Source organism: Ochotona curzoniae, unplaced genomic scaffold, assembly GCF_017591425.1.
Source record: "Ochotona curzoniae isolate NIBS_2020 unplaced genomic scaffold, NIBS_Ocur_1.0 contig_1, whole genome shotgun sequence".
NCBI lineage: Eukaryota > Metazoa > Chordata > Mammalia > Lagomorpha > Ochotonidae > Ochotona > Ochotona curzoniae.
The window spans coordinates 14,996,836-15,023,720 of NW_024464918.1; the positions used below are offsets into that span (position 1 = coordinate 14,996,836).

General features: G+C 45.2%; 1 protein-coding gene across 4 annotated transcripts in view; it reads right to left on the reverse strand.

The window, feature by feature from the left end:
• CYFIP2 (cytoplasmic FMR1 interacting protein 2) overlaps positions 1-26,885 on the reverse strand; it is a 111,317-nt gene that overhangs the window by 81,170 nt on the left and 3,262 nt on the right. For all 4 annotated transcript variants that reach the window (XM_040989407.1, XM_040989489.1, XM_040989568.1 and 1 more), the window contains exons 2-3: positions 2,702-2,841; positions 1,215-1,304 (exon numbers count right to left, since the gene is read on the reverse strand). In XM_040989407.1, coding sequence (XP_040845341.1) covers positions 1,215-1,304; positions 2,702-2,818 — 207 coding nt within the window. In that variant the 5' untranslated portion in view covers positions 2,819-2,841. The remainder of the gene's footprint in view (positions 1-1,214; positions 1,305-2,701; positions 2,842-26,885) is intronic.

A 26,885-nucleotide genomic window follows, 5' to 3' on the forward strand; every position in this document is an offset into this window, starting at 1 on the left:
GGATCATGAGCAACTTGCATATTGATTCCTCAATTTTCCCATTCCTCAAATGGGTTTAAATGATCCCTTGGCAAGTCCCAGGACTGTGACAGCACTGATGAGATCATGATGAGGAACTCTTCTATCCACTTGGGAATGTGATGTCCATGGCAGGCATCCCTATTCTCTTCCAAGGCCCAAAGCACCTCCCTCGTCAACCTGGGCTCCCCTGCCCCAAACGCCCCTTAAAAACACAGAGCTTTGAACCGTGATCATGATACCCTTCACGCATTTTGATTTGTCTACAAAGAGTGGTCTAGAGCAAAGGTTTTGTTGTCAGATAGACCTGGGTTTTGCAGTGTCACGCATAAGTGGCAGGCCCCTGCACATACTCCTTTGGTTGTGCTCATCCATGAAATGCACAATAATAATGATGGCTACCTCACAGGATTTGTATGAGGACTAAATAGACAATGACGAAGACAGCTGCACGGGAGAAGGTGCATGGTAAACAGCAAGCTTGTCTATTTCCCCTTTCTCTTATGGAGAATTCAGACAGCTATACCTTTGTGACTTTGTGGACCGGTCCAGCGGTCAAACAGCCGTATGGCTCAAGAGCCACTGAAGGAATGAACTGTATTTATTCAAAACTCCAGTGAGAAGGATCTAAGGAGTCACAGGCAGAGCCATGAGCGAGGAAGTTGGAATTCTTCAAATTCCAGTGCTGTCCAGGAATAGAATCAAAGGCCTCCCGAGAGGGCAGGGGATGATTCTGCACAGAACGGTGACGCACGCTAGATGGTGGTTCCACTCACCTGCGTCCACTTGTGAGTGGTTCAGGCCAACAGCTTCCTCTGGTCCATCAGTGTCACGCCCAAGCTGAAGCTACACTCCCTTCCCTGAAGAAGGTTTTGCTACGCTCTAGAGACAAAATTCTACTCTCTGGTCATTTACTGTGTTCTAATCAATTCATTCTCAAAGCTACAGATACTCAGGGAAATGAGTGGATGAGGTTGGACCCTCACAAGGACCAGGATTTGAGCACCCAGTGTGCCAGTGTGTCAGTGTGCCCCCTGTCCCTGAGAGGAGATGGAGCTGGGCAGGGGGTGAGCTCAAGCAGCGGGGTCTGAATGGGGTGGGGTGTCGGGTACGTGTGTCCCACAGGAGCAGCTGCTCCCGAGCCCTACCCTCCCCCAGAAGGGGGCGGTCCACACTCACGGGTCACAGTGACTTACCATGCTGGAGTGCACCGTCGCCTGCTCAATGTACCTTGCAATGCCCGTGACAAACGCATTCCTGTCCTCAAAGTTGGTGTCAAAGTTAGCCTGTGGAATGACAAAGATAAGGGTAGTTGGTCGCTAGAAAACAGATCCAAGGTGGCTGGCTGGGTGGCTGGGGAGCAAACAGCTGCCTACCATCACAAGCTCCCTGCAAAAACTGATTGCCCTGTCCCCTCTTATTTCATACCTAACCCTAACTCCTGCACAGGAGCAGGCTGATGACAGCACCAGCCCCCTCACCCAAGGCCGTCAGTAACAAGGCTCGCTCAGCAGAGCCTGCGAAGGAAATGCTTCAGCCACATGTGACCGTGACCGAGTAGCTGCTGAAAGGCAGGGCCACATTCCTTCGGCCCAGCAAATGCACAGGTACAAGAATGATCACTGTGGCTTTCTTGTGTGATCCAAAACAAACAAAAAACAAGTGCAAACAAACCAAATGTCCATCATCAGTAATAGGCTAAGTACATAGGAATAACCACTCATGATGTGATTAAGTATAATGTTGCAGTACTATAGCTTTGTCACGGCAAAACAGCCATAACAAGTTTTAAATTCAAAAGACAACTCACGGATCAATACATCTAACTTCCTTTTGGTAAAAACCCATATACGCATGCACATTTGAGACAAAGTAGAGGGGAGAGGGAACCTTTAAGTATACTTCTATGTTTGACTTTTTATTTCTACTTGTCTGAATTAATGTAAGACATTCATACAACCAAGAAATGAGTCCAAGTTAGAAGATGTTAATAGGCCAAGTTTACCAACTGAACTTTTAAGCAGGTGCTTAATAAATCTAATCACAGAGTAAATCTGAAAGTATACAGTGACTTACATTGGGGTTTACTTAGTCTAAGAACTTTCAGAAGGTCAAATTCAACGACAACAAACAAATCAAGTTAACACATTCCTCCTTCCACGGCCTACTCGACTGGCACGTCCAGCCAGGGGTTATCTGCAGGGCTGGCTTCGGCATGTCCGCCCCACTGCCTCCCCACACACTGATGGGATCCCGGCATTGAGCAAAGGATGCTGTTTTCTCTACCACAAGAGCTCATCTTCAGCCAAAGCAAGCAACTGTGCTGACTTCTCCAGGCCAGCACTCCTCTCATATACATGAAGGGAAAGCCATTACCCAGGCAGGCTCCAGAGGCTTCTAAATTGCAATATTTTATTCATAAGGTCAGAGCTGCCAAAGCCTTGATTAGCGCGGCCGCAAGAACCATCGGGAAGGTAATCGGGGTCAAAACAGATCAACAAGCCCTCCCTGGGGGCAGGGCAGGGATGCTGGTGAGCATTGACCAGCTCATCTCAGCTCCGGGAGGGTGCAGGGACTCCATCAGCCCGTGACCTTTCACCTCCTGGAAGCGACCTTTCCCTTCTCTAGACCTTCAGGGCACGACCTTCCAGGAAGCTCAGAGGTGTTGTGCCAAGTGCGTTACCTGGTACATGATGGAGGAAGGCGGAGGCTCGATGCATGGCTGCTGGTCGGGGAGGGGCAGCTCTTCCAGCAGGTCCACGTTGGACAAGGCATCTTCCAGCGTCACGTGGGTGGTCATGGTGGCAGCTTCTGTACTCCACACTAAGGGGAAGAAAGAGGAGGAGTCTGGAGAATCTCAAAGACCTCCACATTTTTCTCTCCTCCTTGCCCTGTCCCAACTCCTTGTAGAGAATAAAAGGGGTTAATAGGCAGGCATGCCAATTTGGCACAAGGTGCCCCACATCTGCACCTTTCAGATTTGAAGATCTCTTCATAGTCGATCAAGTACTTTGTGTCCGTGACCCCTCCTGGGTCTCAGCACAGAACTCTCAAGCCTACAGGCCAGGATAAACTCTCTCCACGTGACAGCTGAGGAGACATGGCTCCGAGAACTGCCATGACACCCAGACAGCGCTAAGGGATCACAGCAGGTGCTGCATGCCAGGTCATGGATCATGTTTAGTCCTCCTCATCCTTCCATGCTGACAGGGTATTTATCAGATCTGTCCCTGTGTTATTACAGAGCACAAACTCCTACAGTCGCAACAACCAAGACATTCAAGCAGAAACCAGATAATGGGTTTCATAGATAAAGGAAGCTGAGACTTGAAGAAACCAGTTCTCATGAATCAAAAAGGGAAGAGCTGGTGTCCTCCTTGGCCTGGGTATCTTCTCCAAGCCCTAGCATGCACATCACCCTGAAGTGGACCCCTCTGTGTCCTGGACCCAGGAGGAGTGCAGCTGCTTGCACTGTGACTCTGCTGGCAGCAGGGCTGAGGAGGACATGAACAGTCAGGTACTCAACTCTCCGTCACGTGCTGTTAACTACTCACTTTCCAGGGAACAGAGCATTGACGTGTTTTTTAAGAAAATTGTTTCTTGCAATATTTATTCTTATTTGAAACACAGATTTATAGGGAAGAGAGACAGACAGAGATCTTCCATCTGCTGGTTTACTCCTCAAACGGCCACAATGGCCTGAGCTAGGCTGATCTGCAGTGAAGAGCATCTTCCTGGTCTCCCATGTGGGTGCAGGAGCCCAAGGACATGGGCCATCCTCCACTGTTTTCTCAGGCCATAAGCAGGGAGCTGGATGGGAAGTGGAGCAGCCAGGACATGAATGGGCACCCACATGGGATGCCAGCACTCCAGGTGGCAGATGAAATGGCTATGCTGGGGCTGGCATGATGGTTCAGTGGCTAAAATCCTCACCTTGAAGAACTGGGATCCCATATGGGTGCTGGTTTGTGTCCTGGCTGCTCCACTTCCCATCCAGCTCCCTGTTTGTGGCCTGAGAAGGCAGTGGAGGATGGCCCAAGGCCTTGGGACCCTGCACCCACATGAGAGACTTGGAAGAAGCTGCTGGCTCGAGGCTTCAGATCGACTGAGTTCTGGCTGTTACAGCCACTTGGGGAGTGAACCATCGGATGCAAGATCTTTGTCTTTCCTTCTCTCTGTAAATCTGCCTTTCCAATAACAATGAACAAATCTTTAGAAAAAAAATTGCTGTGCCACCATGCTGACCCCAGAATACTCTCCCATCCCTTTTTTTTTTCTTAACTAAGACATCTGAAATTCAGGTCACAAAATAGCTTTTCACTAATTTCCTTGATAAATGTTACCCCAGAAGGCACTTTCACTGATTGCAATGTGATGAAATCAGAATCAATAATGCAAATTGCAGCAAACTCCATGTCCTTAAAAATTTATGAAACACACTTCAAGGTTACTCACAGGTGAGCAATTTAAAGAGAAATGATAAAATATTTAGAATTAAAAGACCATTCAGCAATAGCTTAACTGCATTTAGTAGAACATAAGAAGGGTGGAACTTAATGAATCTAAAATTATATTCAAACACCTAAACAAAGAGCACAAAATAACCCAAAGAAATCAAAGATGATCATTATAAAAACAGAGGTACATGCAGGAAAGGACAAAGCAAAATAACAGAAACAGTAAAGATGAACCAAATTCAAATCTAACTTGCATAAAAAGATTTCTAAAGCTAACCCTTTAACACGCACGAGTAACAAGCGAAAGGGCCACTGTGCTGGTGCAAAACCACTCCCTGCCCACCCCACAGAAAGAGCAGGTGGGAGCCAAGCTTGGCCAGTGAGCTAGGGAAAATCGCATTAGCCACTGCAGGGGAAAAGACCTGCTGAGGTGGGAAGCTGGTGTGGGACTGCACAGGGGCAACACCATTGCAGGGTACCGCCAAGGTCACACTGTAACTTCCTCTCCACCCAAGGTTAGGAGGGCAGATGGGAACTGAGCCTTCACCAGCTGCCCACTGAGTTCTCAAACACACCTTTCAGTCCTGAGGCTGGGAGGCACGCCAAAGCCACGTCCAATAAGGACACGGCATGCCCGCGGGCTCCCTCCCTCCACCCCTCCTCGGCAGGGCTTTCAGGATGTCTTTGTTATCTAAGCTTCTTCCTCCTTTCGTCCCAGAATTCTAAGTGTGGCATTCAGATCTGCAGCCCAGCCACTTTCCCAGTCCATGCAAATAACAGCCTCTCTTCTCAGGAAAGCATTGGGTCTGTTCTACAGGAAGCGTTAATGATTTCACACACTATGACCTAGAAGCTGGAGAGTCTTAATAATTCTCATTAACACAAACAGTAAGCAGACAACAAACATTTCCTTAGCCTTTACCTTGTGTCAGGCACTTTGTCAAGCCCTGAACTGCTTTAGCCTAGCATCAAGTCTCATCAAGGCAAGCACTGTAGTCATTCTTTACAAATGAACACACACACACACACACACACACGTTCACAAGGATCAAGATCTGGCAAGTAGTAGAGTGGGGGCCCAGGGGGGTCACAATCCAGCCTTGTGCAGCTCCACATCCAACAGTCCTTTCCTTTGCAATATATGTCTTATAAGCTCTTGGACCCACCCTGTACGGTTATGCTTAATGACTATGAGGTCTGCCTCACACCCAGCTTGGTAGTAGGTATTTTCAAGCTCTCTGCGTTAGAGGCTTTGGGTTCAACTTGTGCCATAGATTCAAGTGCTCAACTTAAACACCACGGCTTGGGCCCGGCGGTTCTAATCCCGGCAGCTCCACTTCCCATCCAGCTCCCTGCCTGTGGCCTGGGAAAGCAGTCAAGGACGGCCCAAAGCCTTGGACCCTGCACCCGCATGGGAGACCTGGAGGAAGTTCCTGGATCCTGGCTTCAGATAGGCATAGCATCGGCCGTTGCGCTCACTTGGGGAGTGTGTCATCAGACAGAATATCTTTCTCTCTGTCTCTCCTCCTCTCTGTATATCTGACTTTCCAATAAATAAATAAACCCTTAAAAAAAAAAAAACAAAATACACCACGGCTCCAATCAGAAAACCAGGAAGACGCTTTTCAAACCAAGTGTCCTTCTCCACTTGCTGCAAGAGAAATGCAAATTAAAGTTAAGCTTCTCACCGACTGGACTAGAAAAACCCAGAACTTTCACCATACCTACTTTTGGCAAGGCTGTCACAAATGGGGTGGTAAAATGGCACAACCTTAATGGGAGAAAATCTACAAACTTTCACTTTACCCTTTCCCCAGGAATCTAGGACTGTCCTAAAGATGCACTGACAAAACATGCAGCAAGACCCAGTCACAAGGCCATTCATGCCGCTACCACGTATAACAGCAAGACTGGGTAGGGATCACCAACGCCCATCAGCGGAGTCTGGACAAACTATAGCACCCCCTAGAGGGAAGTGTCTGGCAACTGCAACGCAGAGCCAGGAATCTCCCCACATCCCACTAAGGGCTCCTTTCCAGGGTTGGGTCTGCACAGGATGTGCTCACTTACCTAAGCGGGGAGGAGTTTCAAGTACATGTGCAGGCATGTGTGTGAGCATGCGCGCGCACACACACGGCTTCTGCCAAAGAAGCAACGGAACACAAACTAGGCACTTTGAAATATTGGTTACCTGTGCAGAAGGAGGGAAAGTCAAGGACAGGGTAAAGGTAGAAGCAATAGAGGCTAGAATTCTTTGAATATACTTCGCTGGGCTCGCTTTGGCAGCGCATATGCTAAAACTGGAATGAATATACTTTGTTTTGGGGATTTGACTGTAGTTCATAAAAGTATCTTATAGAATTACACAACTTTTAATTTGGTGTGTACCAGCAATGTTGGGGCACACTTAAATAACATAGCGATGGAATCATGACTCCTTATGAAAGAGTAACAACACAGGGAAAATCAGGGGGTGGGAATTTGTGTGTGGGGGGGTAGTCCCAGATTCTATGAAATTGTACCATAAAATTTAAAAAAATTTTTAAAAAGACTTAAAATTTTTAATTTGAAAAGTAATCTTTCCAACAAAAAGTAAAATAAAATTCAACCTAAGGATATGTGCATGTTTTAGCTGTCGGATTAATTGCTCAGAAACAAATTACTGGGGCTGGTCCTACAGTGCGTGCTACAGGCAGTTTGTAGGAAGAAACAGCACATTTAGATAAGGAAGGGCAGGGCGGACTGTGCCTGGAATCCGGAGTTCACAAATGCAGCTGCCAGAACCAAAGTCAAACTCCACGGGCAATGGTCCATGAGAAGACAAAAGTCCGAGACCAAAGTTGAAGCCTGCAAGCAAGGGTGCACTCTTGAGCAACAGTTCAAGGCCACACCACTGTGTACTTCAAGATATCCTTGAGATGACCATGTTCTGACTTCTAGACTTGGGTTACCCAGTAGCTTCCTGCTCATCAAGCACTGGATGGCTAACATCAATATAGAATGTAGCTACATTTTTGCCACATCAACCCCTATAATTTGATTCCTCAAACAGTTCAATAAAAGATGGAGGCAGCAAGCCTTCTAGGTGGACGTTTCTCCATAGGAGCTTCCCTCTGGCTGCCTGCTTCAGTAGCCTTGTGTCTGCCTCATCTCTTATTCTCTCAATTGCACGTCATCTCTCTCTAACCCTAGTCATGCTGCTTGGAGAAGAATCACCTAGAGTGAATAGCGATTGCTACAGATCAGCTAAGACAGACAATGTAATAGGACCAACCATGAACTCTGCCAAAGTGCCAGTTCAGGTGAGGCTCTTGGAAGCTGAGTTGGCCTGTTGAATGTTATTGTGTGTTTTAGGGCATGCCGACCTCGGTAACTTTTGCTTTGTCTGCCAAGATGTTATTGCTTTTTTCATTTAATAGATTGCTACCAGTGACCACCCTGCTCTTGTGCACGTAGCATGAGTTTTTGTATATTCATTTTTACTGTAAAAATCCTGTTTTCCTGTCCCTTGGTGCGGTATCCTGTGAGACAGCTGCTGCCCTGTTTCATAATAAATTCATTTTCCTTGAACATTTGAAGACTCTGTGTTCTGATTTACAACAAGCGACATTCATCACCAAGCGTGAATATGGGGCATCGCAAGCACAAAGCACCTGGGTTCAAGACAGGGAGTTCTGTGGACGGTAAGTTCTTGCCAGAGCCATGGGGAAAGCTTTTGGTAAAGAACAGATAATACTGTAGTGCAGTTACACAGTTACTTAAAGGAAAAGGAGTTGAAAGTCTGGGAAAAAGACTCAACAGAGTTTCTTGCTATTGCTCAGCAACACAACCTTTGGTTTCCTATGCATGGTATTTTTTTGCTTTTCAGAGTGGGAGAAAGTGGGAACAATGTTAAAAAAAGATTCACAGGGTGAGAGGTTGCCTCATTTCACCTTTTTCTTCAAGGCTCACACAGAGCAGGTCCTGGGGCCTTGCAGCTGGAGGGGAGAGGGGCTGCTGAGGGTGAGGAGGAATGGGCCATGTCCATTACTGGCCCTTCGCGCTCTGACTCACGGTGCCCACGCTTCTCATTTGCCGAATTGGAAAAGTTTCTCTGCCCATCAGCTTAAGATTTCTGTTTTCCATTTGTCAATCTGTGCTTTGTTAAGATATAGAGGTCTCTGATTATTTGCTGCTGCCTTAAAAGGTGTAAGATTTGTGAAATCCTGCTATACTTCCTAAAATATCAGAATCTGCTGAGTTTTGGTAAATCATGACTGATTTAAACCTTTTGCTTCCACAATGTGATTCCCAAAACTGATTCTATCTTTATACAAAGTGTTGTTGGCACTTATTCTTATAAATTAAATATTTCCATGAGATTCCAGGATTATCACACTTTGGTAAAATATAACTGTGTAAAAATCATTTAACTGTTTCCTGCCTGGATTCACAACTGCTTCACCATTGTCAATTCAAAACTGTGATAAAATAACTATGGGTTAAAAGTCTGCATGTTCTTTTAAAAAAAAATTAACTTCTATTGGAAAGGCAGATGTACAGAGAGGTGGAGAGACAGAGAGGAAGATCTTCCACCCGTTGATTCACTCCCTAAGCAGCCCCAATGGCCAGAGCTGAGCCAATTTGAAGCCAGCAGCCGGGAGCTTCCTCCAGGTCTCCCACATGGGTGCAGGGTCCCAAGGCTTTGGGCCATTCTTGACTGCTCTCCCAGGCCACAGGTAGGGAGCTGGATGGGAAGCAGGGCTGCCAGGATTAGAACCAGTGGCCATATGGGGTCCCAGCGCATTCAACGTGAGGACTTGAGCCACTAGGGTATTGCTCCGGGCCCTGCATGTTCTTTGAAAAGATATTTTGTTCTCTTAATTTAAAGGCCCTGAGTTTGTCATGTGAATTGAAGGACTCATTATATAGAAAAAAAAAAGTTATAGAGAAAGCTATAAACCTGAAAGTGTATTCTTGGTAATTAAAGGCTAAAACAATGTTTCAACAAAAAGAAAACAATTATATAAAGAGAGACTGAAGGAATAAGACTGTTGCAGGAAGTTTGTGGAAGTCAAATATTGTGCAAGGTTACTTTGAATGAGATTAGAGGAAAATTTTAAAAACCAGATGTTCTTGACAAGATCACCCGATTCTCTGTTATAAAATACATTTAACAGCCCCAATGTGGAGTTTAGGTTCTGATATCATGTGATAATGTTTTCAATTTAAAGTTTCTCTGGGTTTTGTAACTGACCAAGGTAAAAGTTTTATGCAACCCAAAAAGTTTATGTGTATTCTCCTACATCTATTGAGTTTAACTGATTTAAACATTGGGGTCTTTTAAAAATGGAAATGTTAAATGCATTAACTTTATAACTAATTAGCTCTAAACCATAACTTTTGTTAAAATACTCAGAGCTAGCTGCTAATTTTAAGATTCATCGATTCATTTATTTTTATTGGAAAGTCAGATTTACAGAGAGAAGCAGAAAGATCTTCCATCTGCTGGTTAACTCCTCAAGTGGCTACAACAGCCAGAGCTGAGCTGATCCAAAGCCAGGAGCCAGGTACTTCCTCCAGGTCTCCCACGTGGCTGCAGGATCCCAAGGCTTTGGGCCGTCCTGGACTGCTTTTCCAGGCTACAAGTAAAGAGCTGGATGGGAAGTAGAGCAGCTGGGACATGAATCAGCATCCACATGGCATTTGGGCACATACAAGGCACGGACTTTAACCACTAGGCTACAGTGCAGGGCTGTGCAGGCTGCTAATATGATCTAAGATTTCAATCATGTTTTTTTTCATCTAAAGCTCTAACACAGAGTTTTTGACCTTAAGGATCCATGAAACTGCAAGGGTCAGGCTCTCAGCTGGGAAGGATGCTGCCTGCCTATGCCTTGTGTAGCTGAGCACTACATAAGAAGCCTCCAGGTCCCAGGTGGTCCTTCAGACCACGCCCCCAAGGAAATCAGCACTCTGCCAGAGGCCCCCAGAGGCATGCCACACTGCTGCCCCTCAATGACCACGCCCCTTCTCAGCAAGAAGCGCCAGAGCGGTCACCATCCCCCTAAACCTAACAACATCTGGGCGCCCTTCTTCTGGGGCAAGGAATTCTGTCAAAAGGATAACAAGTAGTTTTTTTATTTTAATCTGTTTATGCTATATAACAAATTTGGTTATTGCAATATAACAAATTTGGTTATTGCAATTTTTACAAAAACAGAAAATGGGATAGGCATCCTACCAAAAAAAAAACCAAATTTTTTTTAAAAACTGCTTATGTGATACAACTAATTTGGTTATTTCAACTTTTGCAAGAATAGAAAGGGAGAGATGCTGCAGGCAGTTGGTAAAAAGTAACAGCATGACTAGAAAAGGAGGAGCAGAGCTGACTGTGCCTGGAATCCTGAGTTCACACACTGCCACTGCCGGAGACCAAGGTCAAACTCAGCAGGCACTGGTCCATGAGAAGGCAAAAGTCCAAGACCAAATTCCAGGCTTGTGGGTGAGGGTGCACAGTTCAGCATGGTCGATGGCCACAGGACTGTGTGCTTAAAGCTAGCCTTGAGACGATCGTGTACTGACTTCCGGTCCCGGGTCACACTGCGGCTTCCTGATCCTCAAGCACAGATCAAGACAGGACGTAACCATCAACATTTGTGCCACATCAGCTCCTGTAATTCGATTCCCCGAGCAATTCAATAAAACATGGAGGCAGCGGGCCCAGTGTGGTGGCACAAGTGGTTAAGGTCCTCGCCTTGCACGCCCAGGATCCCACATGGGCACTGGTTCTAATCCCGGCAGCCCCGCTTCCCATCCAGCTTCCTGCCTGTGGCCTGGGAAAGCAGTCGAGGATGGCCCAAAGCTTTGGGAACCTGCACCCGTGTGGGAGACCTGGAGGAGGCTCCTGGCTTCGGATTGGCATAGCATCGGCTGTTGCGCTCACTTGGGGAGTGAATCATCGGACAGAAGATCTTCCTCTCTGTCTCTCCTCTCTGTATATCTGCCTTTCCAATAAAAATAAATAAATCTTTAAAAAAAACTGTGATCTTTTCCTGGCCTAGGGCTGTTGGGTTCCACACTTGCTCTTGATGCTGCACAGCACTAGTGAGCTGCAGATCCCAGCAAGCCCATCGAATTTAAGGATAAACTAACAGATATTCTACGCATGGATGTTGAGTAGGTTAGACAAAGCAAATGCATTTTTCACTTAACTTTTTTTTTAAAGCTTGTTGGGATTCAACTCCATCGTAAGTTGAGGAGCATCTTGAATATGAATTTGAGATACCAGTTTTGAATATACTATTTGAAGTATCAGTAAGACCTTTTAACTTAAAATACACCTATAGGAATATGCATACGTGTACATATGTGTGTCTCTCTGTTCACTAAAAACACCTGGAAACAATTACCAATGCATGAGTAACAGGAACCTTCCGTGTCCATATTAGGGACCGTAAACAATTTCCTACTAAAGCAATCAGCGTTTCCTGAGTCCAAGTCTGAGACAAAATAATTAAGAGTCTAGAACATCTTGCTGTATTAGAAGGCAGGGAAGCTATCTAATATTCCTGGATTGTGTCAAAGGCACCAGGAGCCAAGCTGAAGCCTCTTTTATGGCCAAAAATAGGACACTGTGAGCACTGATCAGCAGGTTTACAATGGCCTAACACCACGGCAAACATGTTTAACTCCACAAGACTATAAAGGCACTGACTAAAAGCCCATTTATTACTTTGTTACCATAAGAATATATCCGTGAGCCAACTCTTTTGTTGAAAATTGGTAAATAAAAGGAAAGAGGCAAACATTTTTAACCTGCCTTTTCTAAATACACCAAACCACTAGATAACCAAATTGTAGATGTTTCCCTCCATGAAAATACCTATTTTGCCTGAAAACAATACCCTCCCCTTTCCAATGCCTAATGAACAAAAGAATGTTAATTCTGAACTTCAGCAGGTGCTAACAGCACCAAATAAAAGCCTCTCAGACATTATGTTTCTTACTGGAAAACATCATCTGTGACAACAGTGCCAGACCCCAAACCAAAAATCTGAATTTCACCAAGGCTTGATACCAATTCACAGGAAACAGAAGGCAGAGGAGACGACTCCAGGGACCGGTGCTGGGGCACAGTGGCTGAAACCTCCACCTGCAGTGCTGGCATCCCATACGGGTACTGGTTCGTGTCCTAGGTTCTCCGCTTCCAATCCAGCCCTCTGATGGTGCACTGGGGAAAACAGCTGAGGACAGCTGGAGCTCCTGCACCCGTGTGAGAAGCCTGGAAGAATTTCCTGGCTCCTGCCTTCAGACTAACCTAGCTCTGGCCAATGCAGACATTTGGGGATTAAGTCAGAAGCTGGAAGATTTCCTCCTCTCTGTAACACTGTCTTTCAAATAAAAACAAATCTTTTTTAAAAGACACTTAGACGCTATCACACACCACCAAAAATAACAACATACAGACCACCAATGCAGTAGAGCAGGTTAGACCACTCTCAGAATGCCGGTAGCCCATGTGAGTACCAATTTCAGCCCTGGCTGCAACACTTCTGATCCAGCTCCCTGCCAATGTGTCTAGGAAAGCAGTGGAAGATAGCCCAAGTACCTATCCCCCAGCCATCCACACGGGAGACCCTAAGGAAGCTCCTGGCTTTGGCCTGGCTCAGGCCAAACGACTGGGGCCATTTGCAGAGCAAACCAGTGACTAGAAGATATCTACATATAACTCTGCCTTTCAAATAAGTAAATAAAAATAAATCTTTAGAGGAACAAAATAAATTATAACACTTTGGAGAAAACCAGAAATCTAATATAGATTGGATAGTGACACTTTGAAGACAACAATGTTTCTTTTTAAGTATGATGATGTATTTAGGTTACGCTTTTTTTTTTTTTAAAGTTTCATTTTTTTGGAAGTTGGAGGTACACTGAGAGAGAGGTTATCTTCCATCTGCTGGCACACTCCAACGAGGGCCACAGTGGCCAAGTGTGGGCCAGGCCGAAGCCAGAAACCCAGAGATTCATTTGGGTTTGCCACATGAGTGGCAGAGAACCACACACTTGGGTCATCCTCTGTGGCCTTTTCAAGTTCACAAGCAGGATGCTAGATCAGAAGTGGAGCAGCCAAGCCAGGAGGCAAACCTCGCCATGTAAAATGCTGTTATCGTATGCAGTGGTTTTACCAACTACTCTACAACTGCAGCCCCAGGTTAAGTTTTAAGGTGCTGATCTCTGGAAATATCTACTAAAATATGATTAGTCATGAAATGGGGTTATTTGCACACAACACCAGACAAGGGAAATATAATCGATGAAACAGAACTGGTCATACACATTTTTCTATCCAGTTTTCATGTTTAAACCCCACATTCCAGCTCAGGGAATAAACTCCAAGTTCTTATCCAAAGTCTCTTTCTGTCTGCCTGGTTCTCTTTATTTTTCCTGCAACCTTGGTTTCCTGAAGCCTTGGCAACTCAAAATACTTGCTAGAATACCCTTTAAGATTTTCCTCTTTGTCTCAACAGTGCCCCAGCGCCTCCCCTGAAGAGTCAGCCAGTGGACAATGCGTAAGCCAATACATTCAAGGGTCTTTGCCGGCAGGAATGCAATCTTTCCTTTCTCCTTGCAGACAGCTTCGCTGATGGATTTCTCTGTGTGTTTGTAGATCATTCACTGCCTAAGGGGGCAGGAAATCCGACATTTTTAGCACGAGTGCTGGCAGTCCCTGCCAAACCCACTCAATCAAGCTGGAGAAACATTCTGCAAATTTGAACAGAGGTGTACAGGAAAAGAACTCTTCTAGCCTGAGAGCCAGCCTGTTATGCAACCTTCCCAAGTGGAAATAACTCTTCGCATTCAATCTATAGACATGTGGCCATTTTGGAAGATAAGTGAATAACATATTTTTAGATGATCAGCTTTTGGGGAAGCGTCATTTACCAAATGCAAGCTGCACCCTCTCAGTAGGGTAGCCCTCAAGCATCTTTGTAGCAAAAGCAAGTCAGTGCCCTGGTTTTATGGAAAGAACCAACAGCACTGGGCCCTCAGGCAAGTTGCTTCTGAGAAGGACTTTAGGCATCCCTCCCCCAAATCTGAGATGACTCCCATAAAAGAGGCTGGATCCCACAAATACAGGGTGAGTGCTACAAGAACCTGCTTTTCCCAGGACAGGCTCTGACATCCACACTTGAAACCATTCCCCAGATTTGCATTGTCAGGTTTTTCCCCCTTTCCAGAAGGAGAATGCAAATGTATGATATTATTGCTAAAGGGAAATCCTAAGCTAGGGTCGTGGGCAAGCTTGAGTTGTGGGCACAAATCTTCGCCAGCCACTTAGGAGCTTCACCACCACAAGCACAATATCCCAGGCCTCTGAGCCTCAGTGTCTTATCTGGAAAATGGGAAGAACTGCCAGTGGTGCCTGTGCTCAGGGATTCCCGTCCGAGGATTCTGTGCGTTTACCGCATGAGGAATCCTTAACCCAGAAACTGATGGAGAGCGGGCACTTGGCCAGCACTTGTGCTAGAAGTCGAATGGTGACAAATTTAGCTATAGCTTTAATTGTCTTTATTATAACTCCTGAAATCAGAGAAGCCTCTGTTCCACAAAGCAGAACGAGAGCTCCTATTGGACAACAGCTCAACAGTGGAGTTTTACAAGGAGGGAACAAAGACCTTGAACAACAAGGAGAAGAAATCAGGCTAACACCAGGTTCCTTCAGGTTTCTGTTTTGTAAGAAGTAAAGCAGAGGGCACAATCTCGTTAGGCTGATTTCAGGGGCCCTGGAATCTTGTGTTTTCAGGGAAAGCTGATCTGGTTTGGGATCTCTGTTTCCTTAAAGTTTCCATTTAATTGTGTGGCATTTGGCATGGCTGAGTCCATGTTTGTCTGTTCTGGTCTTTCGGGGCACAGTGTAGGTGCTGAGTCCAAAATAGCGTTCCACCTTCTACCCTCGCTCATGAGGTCGGCCATCATTAGCTCCTGCACAGCCCAGTTTCAACAGAGTAGGTGAAGCAAACACTGTAATAACTCCCCTACAGTAAGGCAGGCATTGTATCTCTAATATCTCAGTCCTGAGGCTTCCTCACACGGACTTCTTCCATCACAGCTCTCCTGTACATTTGAAAGGGCAGGTGTTACCTTGCTGTTTTCCTGGGAATGCTGTGTTACTGAGAAGTAACTGCTTTCATTCATGTCACATGGTCAGCTAGTGGCAGAGGAAGAGCAGAGATGGGATTTACTGACTCCTGACTCCAAGCTCTCTCTTCCACACCACACCCATTCTTGTGCCTTTTTTCAGAGGTGCCAAACATGTCCCCTCTTCCCTCCACCCTGAATTGGCCGCCTCTTCCTTCATCAGAAAGAATAAGACCCCATTGAGCTGTTCCCTTTGGGGGTCCACGAACATAAAGAGACCAGAAAATGTTTTCCTTGTCTATATGACTCTCAGCTAGAGGCTGTATTTTGTGATTTCTGTAAAACGACACTTACTTTTATTGATTTTAAAAGCTGAAAAACAGAGACAAAGAAAAAGGCAAGGAGTTCCCATCTGTTGGTTCTTTCTGCAAAGGTAACCATTGGTGTTGGGCTAGACCAAAGCCAGGAACCTGAAATTCAGTCTGGGCCTACTACATGCCGGGGTCATCGCCTGCTGCCTGCCAGGATGTACGTTTGCAGGAGGCTGGGACTTCAAGGCCTGGGATGCTGAGACAGGCATCCCAAGAAGCATCTTAATCTCTAAAAGGCTCCATCCTTATGGTTCATACACACGCACATCATACCACATACACTTATATAAACACATATATGCATACGTGCCAAGCCCTGTTTCCTACTTACACAATCATAAAATACACACCCGCATATACACAAACATGTACATATGCAAAATATTATGTAAGTAAATAATATAAAAATAACTGAAAGTCTTAGATTCTATTAACAACATGGGGGGTGGCGGGAATGGCATTTGAGCAAGGGGAAACCCAGAGAAGGAATGTGGAGTCGAGTTTGGGAATGTTGGAAACTGGGTGGGGAAGTGGACAGCGAGGCCCGCTGACAGGAGGCGACTCGGCAGCAGGTCACTCTACATCCATGGAGTGGAGACCCCTTTTCAGAGCCAGTTTCTTTCCAGGTGTGAGAAGCAGGCAGAGACCAACTGTGCTCATCTGACAGCAGAGTGCGAAAGCAGACCATGTGGCTCACTGGGAGTGCACTGGGCGCGATCCATCACCCCTTGGTGACACCTGGGCGCTTAACCTCCACCACATGCAATCATGTCTAGGGTGTTTTACTTGTCTGTGAAAGAAAATTACACGTTTGCGTTTTGGCAAAATGTTGGCAAAAGTTTACTGGATGTTGAAAGTTAGCAGCCAGATAGTAGATTGTGTATGAAGAGACAAGGCTCTCTATGTAAGACAGAGAAGGAACACGCAAACGTGGATGTCTGTTGATGACTATCAACACAAGAACTCGACATGACACAAGAGCCCACAAAAGTGCCACCAATGTTACGGTACACAAAGCAACTCCGACAAATATCCCTGTGCTGCCAGGATGACCCCAGAATGGGAAGAGACCTTAAGGGAATTGCTGCCTCATTAGGAAGCCTTTCTGATTCGCCCAAGTACCCTCCCTGGATCCCGTTTTCTCCTTTGGTCCTTGTTGATCCAATGTGTTTCTTCTTTCGTAACATCTACAATACTTTTCTGCATGATTTACTATGTTTTCTCCCCTGTCCCTAAACTACAATCTCCTTGAGGATATGCACTGTGTAATGTATGCCCAGTTTCCATACGAACATACATCTGTAACTGGTTCACTTCTGGTTCAATGAGTGCTTGACCTTTGAGTCTAAGACATCAAGAAAGACCTTGCATGCTAGTGCTGTGGCTTAGCAAATTACGCTGTGGCCTGTTGTGCTGGCATTGCATATGCATGCCAGTTCCAGTCCCAGCTGCTCCACTTTTGATCCGGCCTCCTACTAGTGAGCCTGGGAAAGCAGTAGATGGCTCAAATGGTTTTGTCCCTGTACCCAGGTAGGAGTCCTGGAAGAAGTTCCAGGCTTCTGTTTTCAAGCTAACACTGTCTTGGTCCTTGTGCTCATTTGGGGAGTGAACAGTGAATGCAAGATCACTCTGTTTCTCCTTCTCTTGGACAAAGGCCCAACTTTGTCCAAGACACTTTTAAAAAGTGCAGCCAGAGGAAGAAATACATATGGCAAAATGTCGTTTATATTTTAGAAAGAACTTCATCAAAATGGTGAAATGTTTGAAGGGAATGAGCTTCAGTATTTCACAAGCGGTGATCTTCATGGCAAGTGCTAACACTGCATGTGCTGATCCCGCCTGCCTGCCTCTTGTCCTCAGAAGGGACCTGAGGGTGTGCATCCCTTGTTTTTACACTTTCAGGTTTAGAAAGGACCCCTAAAACTTCACTTTGCTTCCCATGTCAGGGCTGACACTGCTAACTCGTAACAACTCTGTTGCACTCTGCACTGTGTCAAGAGGCAGGCTCAGAATCCTTCTCAGGACACACCAAGCTCTAGGCAGCCAGTAGCCATCAGTTTGAGTTTGCTAGAGGAGAACCATCTGTATGCAAGCTATTCGAGGTCACGGACTACTACTTACCCATTACTGACAATTAGAGACCTTAGGGGAGTGCCACAAACACTAGGCACTGAAGACACATTGAATGACAGAATGCAAGCCTACCATGGAGTCTCCTGCCAACGCCGCGGAAAGGAGATGACCTGAGGTCGGCCACATCTTCACTCTGGTTATCCCATTCCTCTTCCTTAACTGTTAGTAGCACAGCTCACTTAAGAATATGCAGTTATACCCATAAACTACTAGTACAATTATTAAATGTATTCTAAATGAATTATTTTTTGCCACTTTGCAGATATATTTTGGAAGGATATTTTATAACACAACTGCATGTAGAAAACCACAGGTGCTTGCCATACACAGAGAACTAAAAAAAAAAAAAAACAAATTAATGAAAGTAGAGGGTAACTCAAGCTCGCTGTTACATGAGCATGCTCATGGGAGGGTTTTTTTTTTTTTTTTTTTTTTTAGTGTGCTGGGGAACTGAATGGCTTGAGTCAGGGTCTTGACTGACATCTGAATATGTGGCCTGGGATAGGTGACAGAACCTTACTGGGTCTCATTTGCTTTCTTCTTCCTTTTTTTTGCTTGATCTAAGGAATAATAATAGTCATAGGTTTTGAATAAGTTAACCCACCTATGTGACCTGTACAAAGTACTCAGTAAATGCACCTGAACAACACAGATTCTGGCAACATAAAAAGGATCACATCCCATGACCAAATGAGATTTTCCCCTAGGAATGTAAGATTGCCTCGACATTAACATGAGAAACTGAACTGATAAGCCACATCATTAATGGACAAACCCACACAATTATATCAGTAGAAACAAGAAGAGAATCTGAAAATATCTCACACCCTTCATGATAAAAACACTGAAAAAAAAAATCCCCCTACAAAACTAGGAATAGAGGGTTACTTCCTCAGCCTGTAAAGAATGGATACAAAAGCAATTAGCTATCGCTTCTCAGCCTTTTGGCTAAGATCAAGTGTAAGAGCCATTAGCTGATGCCAGACTCAATGATGAAAAATGGAAGGTCAGGAACAAGACAAATCTGCTCTTCACATTTCTACTCAGCACTGTGCTGAAGGTTACAGTCAAGGTAACCAGACAAGAAAAAGAAAAGGAAGAAAAAAAAAAAAGAAAACCTTATCTCTATTTCAAGATCTCAAATCTTGAATATAGAAAATTCTGGAAAAAATAAAATAAGCTCACACACTGCAATGGCTCAACATGCTAATCCTCCATTTCCAAGCACTAGCACCCCGGGCTATCCTGGCTGCTCCACTTCTCATCCAGCTTCCTGTTTGTGGCCCAGGAAAGCAGTAGAGGACAGCCCAAAGCCTTGCACCCTGCACCCACATGGGAGACCTGGAAGAAGCTCATAGCTCCTGGCTTCAGATCTGCTCAGCTCTGGCTGTTGAGGCCACTTGGGGAGTGAACCAAAATATGAAAAATCTCCAAAAATCTGCCTTCCCAATGAAAATAAATAAATATTAAACACACATACACATTAAAAGCTGATAGAACGAAAAAGTTCATTAAGGTTCCTGGACACAGTATCAGCAAATAAAAAACTATTATACTTCCATACACTGGTAAGGTACAACCTGAGAATGAAATTAGGAAAATATCTGTATTTATAATAGCATCTAAAAATTACAATAGCTTGGGAATAAATTCAACAAGTGGAAAATGCGAAACATATACATTGAAAACTACAAAATATTGTTGAAAAAAGTTAAGATCTAAATAAATGGATAGTTACCATATGTTCATAGACTGGGACATTATCATTAAGAAAGCACAATCATCAAACTGACCTACAGACTGAACACAATCTCTATCAAATTTTTTTTTTTTTTAAAGATTTACTTCTTTTCATTCGAAAGCAAGTTCTACAGAGAGGAGGAGAGACAGAGAGAAACATCTTCCATCCACTGGTTCCCCAATTGGCTACAATGGCAAGAGCTGAGCCGATCCAAAGTCAAGAGCCTCTTCCAGATCTCCCACATGGGTTCAGGCTCCTAAGGATTTGGGTCATTCTCTACTGCTTTCCCAGGCCACAGGCAGGGAGCTGAATGGGAAGTGGTGCAGCCAGGACACGGACCAGTGCCCCTATGGAATGCTGGGGCTTGGAGGTGGCTAATGCTCATTAGCAGTTGAGTCAGTGTGCCAACTCCTCTCAATGAACTTCTGTGTGGAAGTTTACAAGGGGGTTGGCATTCTAGCAAGTAGGTAAAGCTGTTACCTATGATGCTAGCATGGCATCATAGGTCAGTTCACATCCCAGCTCCACATTCAATCCAGCTCCCCGCTAGTGGCATGACAAAAGCAGCAGAGGATGGCTGAAGTCCTTGTTCCCCTGCCACCTACGTGGGACACCTGTATAAATCTCCAGTCTCCTGGCTTCCACCTGGTGTAGCCCTGCGTGTGGCCACCATCCAGGGAGTGTATCAGCATATGGAAGATTTCTCTCTGTGCCTCTCCTTTCAAGACAAATAAATCTTATTTTTTTTTCTTTTACAAACAAATCCTCAAAGTTCTATAAAGTTTAAGGGAGCCAACCAGAATAGCAAAAACAATTTTTGAAAGAAAACAAAACCAGAGGACTCGTACTTTCTGATTTCAAAATTACAATGTGGTGCTGGCATGAAAACACGCATACACACCAACTGAAGTCAATGGAGAATGCAGAAGTAAACTCTAAATGCTTTTTCTAAAGAGAGAGAGAGAGAGATCAAGCAAGAGCGAGCAGATAGGCTGAGAGACAGAAAGAGCAAGAGAGCTCCCAACTATTGGTCCACTTCCCAAATGTGCACAGGGATGGGGTGGGCCTGGGCCAAAATCAGGCCATATGATATGCCTTTTCTGCAAACAATGGCTTAACCCACTATCACACAACACCTGGCCCCATCAACAAACTTTTGATGAAGTTAGCAAGACAAGTCAATGAAGGACAAATGATACTGAAGCTGCTGAATCTCCGTGTGAAAAGAAAATTGCATTTATTGAACTGGAATGAAGCAGCCTACACCAGCTTCTGTTCTTGAACAATGGTCCAAAGTGGCTCCATATGTAGTGAACAACGACCTAGCTTGATTTACAAGACCTTGTAACTTAAGTATACTCTTGTAACTAAGCAACTGGGCCTCAGCCAACCACAGCAGACAAGTCCTGAGCTAATCACAAGGTCTAGGCTGCTAAATCGTTCACAAATAAGACAAATTCCATGGAGCACTCATCATGTAATCTGTATGTCACTTCCTGTCCCTCTAGTTATGAAAACAGTTCACCAGGCTGTTAAGCAGGGGCATTCAGAATCAACTTCAGGCTGCAGTGCAACAGGCTGAAACCTTTTCCTCGTTTAAGTCAATTTTATTAAACTGAACTAGTCTTGGTCTGTGTTTTAACATGCCTGATCCCTGTATAACACTATATAAAGAATTAACCTCAAGTGGGTCAATGACCTAAGTGTACAACTCTTAAACCAGTACGTCTCTGAAAAGAAAACACAGGAGTGGACTATATAATGACATCAAGACACATGTAGTCATCAAAATTTTAAAAATGTTACACTTCAAAGGCACATCATCAAGAAAGCACAAGAGAATCCTCAGGATGGAAAAATAAGTCATATTATCTGCAAGCATATAGAATACATAAAGAATTTTTGAAACTCAATAATAAAAACCCAATTTGCAGGGGGAGAGGGTAATAGTGTAGCAAAACATGTACAGCCACCTGCTGCAATGCCAGTGTCCCATAGGTACCAGTTTGAGTCCCAGCTGATCCACATTCAATCCAGCTCCCTGATAATGCACCCCTGGAGATGGCTCAAGTATTTGGGCCCCTGCAAAAACCTCCTAGTTCCTGACTTTGGCTTGGCCCACCCGGGTCATTGTAGCCATTTAGGGAAAAAACCAACGGACAAAAAACCTCTCTGTCCCTACCTCTCTCTGTAACTACCTTTAAAACAAATAAAATGAATCTTAAAAAATAAATAAAAAGAAAACCCAATATTTAAAACTGGTCAAGGATCTTAACAAACATTTCTCCAAAGATATAAAATTAGTCCATAAGTTCAATGAAAGATCAGTAACTTTAATCATTAGAAAAAACGCAAATCAAAGCTGTAATGATGCACTTCATGCCCGTTAGGATGGTTATAATGACAGAGGTTATAAGGAGGCTATCATGTTGTAATAAAAAAAGGACAGAGGATAGCAAACAAGTAAGTGAGGATGTGGAGAAATTGGGATCACCAATACTAGAATGTAAAATAATGCAGCAAGTTTGCAAACAGATGGCTGGTTCCTTAAATTTTCAGATACCATATGATCCAACAATTCTACCCTTAGATATAGCCCCAAGAGATGCAAAAAATACATGTATGCCCCAAAACGCACACACAAATGTTCATAATAGCGTTTGTAATAGACAAATGCTTACTGGTTGGCAAATGAATAAATGGTTAGGTCCAAAAAATGGAGTACTATTCATCCACAAAAAGAAATGAGTGGACACTTGCCTCAATATAGATGAACCTGGAAAATGTTACTTAAATGAAAAAAATTAGTCATCAATTGACTGGTTCCATTTCTGGAACCCATTTATCACATTGGGAAATCGATGGAGATACCAGCTACTCAGTGGTATCCTGATGCTGACAGTGAGTCCAAAAAATCAGCAGTCCTGCAAATGTCCTAAAATTGACTATGATTATGGTTGCACAACTCTCTAAGTATACTAAACTCAGTACATGTGTTCAGTGGTGTATCAAATATTATGCCTGCTGTACTTCAAGAAAGCTGTTTCTGAACCACGGTAGCATGTTTCTGTTTTGGGGAAGCTTCAGGTATAGCACAAGCAGGAGAGGTATAAAGTTGGAGAGGAAATGGGAGTTGGGGAAGGGGTATGCTATCAACGTGCTCCTACAGAGGTGTGGTGAGCAGAGACCCGCAGGAGACAGCTGGGGACATGTCCTCACGACACCAGGAGGCAAGGCTCCAACTACACTATGTGGTCCCTCAGTATACCTGATTGGACTTCACGGCAGGTGTCCGGGCTGCCCACCTTGGAGGAATGACTGTCAGATGGTGATGCCTCTGGAGTGGGCAGGGCAATGGGCTGTATAGTTTAGAATGGACAAGAAGGAAGTGGTGCAGTTCTGCTTCTATCTGACCGCTAGTGATAAAGAAACCAAAGCTTGGGACAGAGGAGGCACTTGGGCAAGGGGTTTTAATTTTACAACAAAATATAAAAAACAAGGATGGAAGGAACTATGATCCAAGGATATTGCTTGGCCCTTTCCCAATCATCATTCATACAATTGTACAATCGTTCATACACATTTAACAATGTGGATGCTTCAGACAATTTAGGTTACACTAGCGCTCTTATACTATTGGGAGATTGGGTCAGGGTGGAGGGAGAGAGGAGGAGAGTGGAAGAAAACTGCTTATCTATCACGGCAGGAAGTCATCAGACCACGCACGGAACAGATAACTCGAGAAACAGCAGTGTAAGCTTATTGCGTAGCGACCTGGAGGCCACAACGGGAAGAAAGGAGGAGTGAAAAGCCACAACTCCTCGGAGCAGGTGGCACTGTGTGCTTGGTCTTCATTAATAGTCTTTCTGTTTTTCTTTTTTTTTTTTTTTCTAAGTGTGTGCCTGTGCTGCTCTGATCAAAATGTTAGCTGTGACTGTAAGAGACAACCCAAAGCCACCTTGCTAGCAGTTCAGATATCTGGCTGTGAACCAACCGCAGCTGGCAGGACAGGTTGGCTGTTTCAGTTCCTTGCTGCCCTTTTTTTCTGGGAACAGAGGCCCTGCCACCTGAAACTCTTCTCCACAGAGGGGACGTGAGGTCAGAAAAGAGAAGTCCTGCCAGCCTCCAGGGAAGGCCTCACCCTCCTTGTTGCTCTCAAGCAGGCAAAGCGCTCTTGGTGGGGCTTAAGGACGTGTCCATTCACTTGCCATTTTACTCAGCTGCTTCCTGTGTTGTCAAGGTTGGGGAGGTCTTTCCGTTGATAACCAAACTAGGCAGCTACCAGCAGCTCGGGGTGCAGTCCCCAGTCCTCAAGGGAGGGAGCTCAGGGCTCTGAAGGCAGCTTTCTGATTGGCTGGGGCCCATGACAACTGCCACCCAGGGGACACTCACATGACCTGCATCCGGGGAGGGTAACAGCTTCTCAGAGGCACCTGCTAAAACTCAGAAAGGGAAGTCACTGTGGAAGCAAAAAGTGAGACTCGAGGTGTGGTCGGCAGGCAGAAGCCTACAGATCTCAGCCTCGCCAACGTGAAATGGCAGCTTGAATATGGCTTTGTCCAAAGACTGACTCAGGCCTCCCACATCACATTGTCATTCTCCAAAATATACAAATCGTCCTGACTGTAGAACAGGGGGGCTGGCCTGGTCGTGGTTCTCGATCCTGACATTGAAACTTGCACCATGAAGGTTGCTATGGGGTTGTAAAAAAAAAAAAAAAAAAGTGCCCATTATTACAAGATCGTATAGGGAGGGTTCCAGGTCCCCCATGCCATTCTATCATTAGTATATTTTTCTCTTTTTTTTTGAGTTGGGGAAAATGAGGGAGAGCTGAGACGTTGCCTATGCGTGTGATATGATGATCATGCCATTACTGTCCATCATGTACAGGAAAAAAAGGGTGGCGGGGACACAAGCAACCAGGAATCACCAGGATGGGCCTCAGTGAGCTTCCAACTCTAAAACAAATGCCTCTGACAGAGGCGGGACGTCACAGCGAAGGGGCTTCACCGGATATCGCGTTTTCTCAGCACACACTACCCACCACTATGCTAAGGAGTGCAGGGCTCCCGAGCCTGTGCTGAGACAGCCTTGCTTTGTGCCTTTGCTCAAAGGATCTTCACTCCCTTGTGCAGTGCCCTCTCCCCCTCTCAAATTCCACTTGTTTACAGAGGTCCAAGGCAAGTTCAAAACGCTTTGTGTAAAGTTCACATCTCCCCTTCCTTTTCTGGGTCACTGACTGGCTCTCAGTCCAGACTTCCACAGCACTACGAACTGTTGTACATCTTGCTGGTTTTCTAGATCATCAACAATGCCAGGTGCAGCCACCTTTCCTGCTACAGCACCCAGCACAGAACGGGGCACATCCTAAACCCCACTTGCTGAATTAACACTTCGTAAATGTTCGGTCGAACACATGAGCCAACCACTCAAATTCATGTCTTCTAGGTTTAAAAAAAAATCAAACATTACGGTCTGCTAGGGCACCACAGTGACATCAGTCTTATGACCGTAAGAATCTGAAGGGACTTTAACACAAAATTCCATCACACCGTTCTCCACCATCATGAGAAGCTGGATTCCTCTTTCCAATATGGAGGTTGTGGTCTGGGCCCTCATTTTAAACTCATATCCAATTTTGCCCAAATTGGTACTAAAGTATCCATTATAAAAGAGCAACCTGAAAATAGTTCTCAGGTATCCCTTAACAGTGAGTTACTGAATGTCTTCCATGAGGGTCCACCCTACAGATTTTCTTTGATCTCAGCTGGGAAGTTAAGACATTTATCTTATTCATTCCCAGTTGATTTCTGATTCCATCCACAGAAGTAGCTGTTGCATTCCTCCCCCCGCCCCATCCCCTCCCCTCCCTGTGCCGTCTCTGCAAAGTCCTGAGCAGTCTACCACCTCTCTTTTTTTGAAGAAAAGAAGACCCCACCTCCCATATTTTAAAACAGAGAACAGGGCCTGGTGTGATAGCCTAGTGGCTGAAGGCCGAGCCTTGCACCACTGGGATCTCATATGGGCACCAGTTTGTGTATAGGCAGCCCTGCTTCCCATCCAGCTCCCTGCCTGTGGCCTGGGAAAGCAGTCAAGGACAGTCTGAACCTTTGGGACCCTGCACCTGCATGGGAGATCTGGGAGAGGTCTGGCTTTGGTCTGGCTCAGCTCCGCTCTGGCTGTTGCAGCCACTTGGGGTGTGAATCAGAGGACAGAAGATCTTTCTCTCTGTCTCCTCCTCTCTGTATTTCTGACTTTCCAATAAAAACAAATAAAGATCTAAAACAAAACAGATCTCCTATGAGGTAGAGGCACCAAATACTGTTCTGTTCTACCTAGAGGTTAATCAAAGGCCATAAGTCACTCTTCCCCTATGTCTATAGGTGATGAAAACACTAAACCCAGCAGACCATGGGAGAAGCCTCCACTGGGGACCTTTGCAAAAGCTTGTAATGATTTTCTTCAGCTGCTGCATTGCTCCTGAGGTGCCATAAAGCCTATCAACATATCAGCTAGCCAGAATACTGTTAGTATGGCATTCTACCTGAACCCACGCTTTGCCTTTACAAAACATTTTCTGATAAGACTTAGCACCCAATTGATTTTCTCCTCTGTCGCCAGAGCCCAAGAACCAAGGTTTCAATGGCCATCCTCTAAGTCACATCACACACAGTCTGTCGCCTAGTAGTCATGGCTAGGAAGCTCATAGCCAAACTCTTCACTTCCTGGGATGCCTTGCCTACCACTGCCTGAATTCTGCAATGTCTCTGCACGGAGAGGGATGTACAGGGTCCTCGGCAGAACCTGGGCACCACAGTATGCCTTTCTGTTTCCTGTTAGTTCAAGGGTGCAGACAGACCGCCGGCTCAGTTTACACACACAATACATCATTAAGAAACTGTTCCTTGAGGGGATGGAGGGTACCCAGCTGAGAGAGCCCCGCATTTGGGATCCTCTTCTGTTTCCACGGCCTGTTCTTGCTTACACCAGGATCTGCAGACATCATCTCCCCAGAAGGATCTGTGGCCACAGGCAGGTAGGCAC